The sequence below is a fragment of the Terrapene carolina genome, unplaced genomic scaffold (genome assembly GCF_002925995.2).
Source record: "Terrapene carolina triunguis isolate 2854851 unplaced genomic scaffold, T_m_triunguis-2.0 Scaffold18, whole genome shotgun sequence".
In the NCBI taxonomy this organism is placed as follows: Eukaryota; Metazoa; Chordata; order Testudines; family Emydidae; genus Terrapene; species Terrapene triunguis.
In genome coordinates, this window is record NW_020664369.1 from 10445994 (window position 1) to 10451105 (window position 5112).

Below are 5112 nucleotides of genomic sequence, written 5' to 3' on the forward strand. Positions count from 1 at the left end.
TGTTTTACTAGTGCATGTTTCCTCCTCTTCTTTTTATCATACAACCAGTGGAATACACATTTCTTTTGTGTAAATATATGTATATCCAGATATGTTTTATAGTAAAACCCATAAATATACTCTGCATTAATCTCATGGACAGTACCTCAAACAGTTCCCTGCACAGGAGCATCTGATGCCCTCTTGTGGTTAAAATGACTTTTTAAACTTTTTAAACTTAAGTTTAATTCATCATTGTCTTACCTTCCTCTCTCTGTATAATCACTGATATGATGGGTTTATGATAGCTGCAAATTATGTTCATGTTTTTATAGACTCCTTGCTAGCGGTTAGTACGAAGATTTCATTAAAAAAGCTGTAATCTGAATTTGACTTTAAAAAACCTGTAAAGAGCTATTTACAATTATAATATTATTAAGTTATAAATTAGTGGTCCTTCATTGTAACTGCTGTCAACATACCCAATCTGGGCATTGTCCAAGGTTTGTTAGACAGCAGTTTGGTTTATCCACATGGAAACATCAAATATTAGAAATCTCCATTGGTTTCTTCTCCAACATATGAAGGTCAATTCTTCCATTTAGTGGGATTTGTACTTCCAAATTTTCATCTGCTCTGTGATGCTTTTTCCCTTTCCGTAAACAGATGTAAATGCCCATCCCAGTTACTAAAGTGATTGAGCCCAAGCTTATTATTGACAGGGCTACTAAGGTAGGCACGCAAGATGGTGACTCTATTTTTTTATGCGTAGGCTCTATAGATATTTGTGGCTCTTTTTCCTCTATATTAATGTCAGGTTCCTTTCTTAACAAACTTTCAATATAGCTTTCATTGCTCACTGTGTCGTTGACAAAAAGGTTCACCATGATTGTGGAATGGAGGGGCTCTGGATAGCCATGATCGCTAACTTTTACGAGTAGCCGGTAGAGACCATAGTCATTCTGCATCAGTGACTCTTCCAAGGTGATATTACCAGTTTTAGGGTCAATCCTAAATGATTCAGGTCGTGGACCTCTTCTACCTATGATGCTGTAAGCTATGACAGCATTCATGCCAGTGTCTTTATCTACAGCATAGACTTCTGTGATGGGAGAGCCAGGAAGAGTAGAAGGAAGTACCAACAAATAAGACGTGTTAGACTGAGGAAACAAGACCAGTGGGGGGTTGTCATTAATGTCCAGAAGAAGGATAGTTATTTTGGCAGTAGAAGAAAGGGCAGGATCACCTCCATCAACAGCTTCAACCCACAAGACATAGGAACTTTGCTGCTCCCTGTCGAGGGAGACCTTAGCTCTCAAAACTCCTTTGCCAGTATCTATCACAAAAATATCACTTCCATTTACAACTGAAAGGGCTACCCATCCATTTTGCCCTGAATCAGCATCTGTAACACTGATAACTCCAATTTCCCCAAAACCTGGAAAGTTTTCTGGTACAAAAAAACTGAAATCCTTATTGATAAATCTAGGACTATTGTCATTTTTATCCAAAACTGTGATGGTGACAGTTGCTAGCGATTCTCTGGGAGGCAATCCAGAATCTATTGCTTTAACAGTATATCTGTATTTCTCTTTTTCTTCTCTGTCCAGCTGAGTGGAAACTGTAAGAACACCTGTAGTTTTATCTAAAGAAAAATATGAAGGGGCATCAGGCCCTAGAAAATAGGACACTTTCCCTCTCTCTCCACTGTCAGCATCCGTTGCATGCAATTTGGTCAAAAAAGCATTGGGAGCATTATTTTCTTCAATAGATAATTCTATTAATTGTTGAGGGAAAACTGGTGAGTTGTCGTTATCGTCCAGAACCTGTACTTTAATTATCTTGTTTACATGAAATCCCTCTGAGTTCCATGCAACCACTGATATTTCATAGAGCTGCTGTACCTCATAGTCTAAAGGCCTTGTAGTCTCTAATAAATATTCATTATTGTATGGTTTGTATGGTGACAGTTTGAATGGCCCATTGCCATCCAAAAAGCAATCCACTTTATATTTTTCATCTGGGTCTTTTATAGTAAAAAATGCTATCGGTGTGTTAACAGGCTCCAATTCTTTCAAGTAAACCACACCTTCTACTTCATTAGCTATAAAACGAGGGACCACTTCAGGGGGTCTCAACATGACTTTGATGATGGACACAAGCACAGTGGTCACAGCAGGGATACAACCAGGACCGTTGGCCAATATAGTCAACCTATGGAGCCGGGGAGCATCACCATCGATCTTACTAGAGAGCTTGATGGCTCCTGTACTTTCATCCAGATGGAACAAGTCTCTTGATGGCTGGGGGACCTTTTGACTGTAAGAGTAAGAGATCTGGGCATTGGATCCCAGGTCCATGTCAACTGCGTGGATGGTGGCCACGTGTGTCCCTGCACTGGAATTCCCATAGACGGTGACGTTGAGTTGGGAATCGCTGAACTGGGGGCAGTTGTCGTTGATGTCACTGATGCCAATGGTGAGGGTGGCACTGCCCAATAACGGCGGGGTCCCCCCATCCTCCGCGATGATGAGGGTGACATACTCCTCCCTGTCCTCCCTGTCCAGAGCCCCCATAACAATCAGGTAGGGGGTCCTCTCCCCACTCTCATTCTCCTCCACATCTAGGGTGAAGACCCCATAGTCGTCCTTAAGGCGGTAGGTCTGGACCGCATTGGTGCCCAGGTCAGGGTCGAGGGCAGGGTGCTCTATGGCCAGGCGGGTGTCGACGGGGGCATTCTCGGGTACCCAGAGGCGCATGTTGGGCACGGGGAATCGTGGCGCATTGTCATTGACATCGCGGATGGAGATCTTCACCTTCACCAGGCGGAAGTGCTCCTGGGGCAGCACCAGCACGTCCAGCAGCAGCAGGCAGGGCTCCGAGGATGGCACTGGCAGAGAGGCAGATAAGCCGGCGCCGGTCTCCAGGCACAGCGCCTCGCGGTCGATCTGCAGGGCTGAGGTGTGCAGCTCCCCCGAGCGGTTGTCCAGGCTCACGTACTGGCCGCCCAGCCCCTGGGAGGCCAGGCTGAAGGAGAGCACAGGCTCCCCGCGACGGGTCGGCAGACCCTCCGCAGCCACCCCATGTAGCCGCAGGTCCTGTGCCAGGCTCCCGATGAGCACCCCGGCCGGCAGCCCCTCGTTGAGACTGTAGAAGAGCTCGGTGGCGCGGCTGTAACTGGCAAAGCAGTTGAAAGGGCCAATGAAGAGCAGGAAAAGGAACAAATGCTAGGGAGAGAAAGGCACAAGGGATTAGAGAGGGACTTCCCTGGCACATGCCCAGCCAGCCCACCCTGCCCACAAGCTGCAGCCTCTCTGCGATGAAATGCACCATCTGTGCCCCAGATACACCCGTACCTGCACCCCAAATACACCACTACCTACCCCCAAATACACCATGTGCACCACAAATACACCACTACCTGGTAGCCCAAATATACCCCAACTACATCACCATCTCCACCGTAAATATGCCACCACTTACCCTCTAAAATACATCACCATCTGCATCGCAAATATACCAGATAAAAACCAGTCACCTGCCCATCTGTGCTCCAAATATACCACCAACTACCCACAAATACACAACCTTCAGCACCACAAATACACCACTACTACCCCCCCCAAATAACCATCATCTGCATTCCAAAACCACCAGTCTAGACCCCAAATATATCATAATCTTACCCCAAATACACCATTTTCAGCACCATCTTTCACTCATATTCACCACTATGTGCATTCCAAATACCCAAACGTTTGCCCCCTAATTGCCCCACCAAATACATGAGTTCCTGTACTCAAATACACCCAAACCATCTGCAATATCTGTTCCTCATACGAACCCATATAACAATGTGCACCAAATACACCCTCTGCATCAGACACACCACCATAAGCATCAGATATGCCACCCTCTGCACCCAAAAACGGACACGTGCACCACTCACCCCCCCCCCCCAAAGAAACCGCCTGCACCAAATACACCACACACTGTGCACCAGATGCATTATCCACTTCGCATAGACAGTCTACACCGCCGCATCCACCAAACAGGTCATGCACACCAACTATCGTAACCAAATAGACCATGTCACAGATGTGCCTATTCGCCTCCGATGGCCCTGTTGCACAACCCCCAATGCAGCCCCGTGTACACCAAACAGACTATGCAGGGAAGTTTACCATCAGCACCAAGAACACCTCACACAGAGGAGCAAAGGGGGCTCTCCGTTCATGTAGCCCAGAGCTCGGTGTTCAAGTTTCAATGCCCGTTTAACAGGTAAGTACTGACCCTCACCAGCCCCCTTCTCCCTCCGCAGGACTCACACGAAACGCAGACAGAAGCGCCTGAAAAGATTATGCAAAAGAACTGGCCCTTTCTGATTGCCAAGCCAGCTCTGCATTTGGAAACTGATTCACGTAACTTCGTCTCCAGCCTCGGGGAGTTCTTCTCCCCTCCATTTAAAACCAGTCTCCTGTCAGTGCAATGGCTTAAACGGTTCTTTGACATAAACAAAGACACCCCCCAGCTTTGATTGCTGTTGGTAGAGGTGCTACAGCCAACAGGACCCATTGATCGCTCACGATGAAGTTTAGATCGAGCTAGAGCATTTGCTTTTTTCTTTTTTTTTTTAAACCCCAACCGCTTCTCCTGGGCACGAGCTCACAACTTGCAGGGCTCCCCCGCACACATCCCCTACCTGCAGGTTTCTGTGGCTGGTGGTGCGCCCAGCGCTGCGTAGGTGCCCCATCTCCAGCTGCCGGTGCCTGCTCCTCGCAAGCCAGCTTGTTCCTAGGGCTTGCGAGCGCCTGCCAGTCCCTTGGTAGTTCATTCCCTCTGAAACTGCAGTCATTTAGCTCCTGGTGTGAAGGCAGCAGAAGACACTCCCCTCTCTGCTCATGCAAATCGCTGGGAGAACTTCAGCCAATAGTCACAGGCACATCAATTAACAAAGGGCTCGGATGGGGAGAGAGGGAGCGCGCGAGGGAAAGCGAGACACGGCCACTGGCATTCTCTGCTCCGGGCTGCTGTGGCGAGGTACACGAGGAGCCCGGCACCGCGCCCTGGGTGCAGGAGCGCAGAGCCCCGGGGGCGGGAACGCACCAGCCCACCGCTAGGTTTAGCACCGTA

The 5112-nt window shown here is 48.0% G+C and overlaps 1 protein-coding gene across 1 annotated transcript; it reads right to left on the minus strand.

Moving 5' to 3' along the window:
* Nucleotides 1–388: 388 nt before the first annotated feature.
* On the minus strand, nt 389–4813 carry LOC113406597 (protocadherin-20-like). Its single transcript, XM_026652207.2, has 2 exons — nt 4682–4813; nt 389–3206 (listed from the first exon to the last, which is right to left on the minus strand). The coding sequence occupies exons 1-2, from the start codon at nt 4811–4813 to the stop codon at nt 522–524; spliced, it is 2817 nt and encodes a 938-aa protein (XP_026507992.1). The 3' UTR covers nt 389–521.
* Nucleotides 4814–5112: the final 299 nt, after the last annotated feature.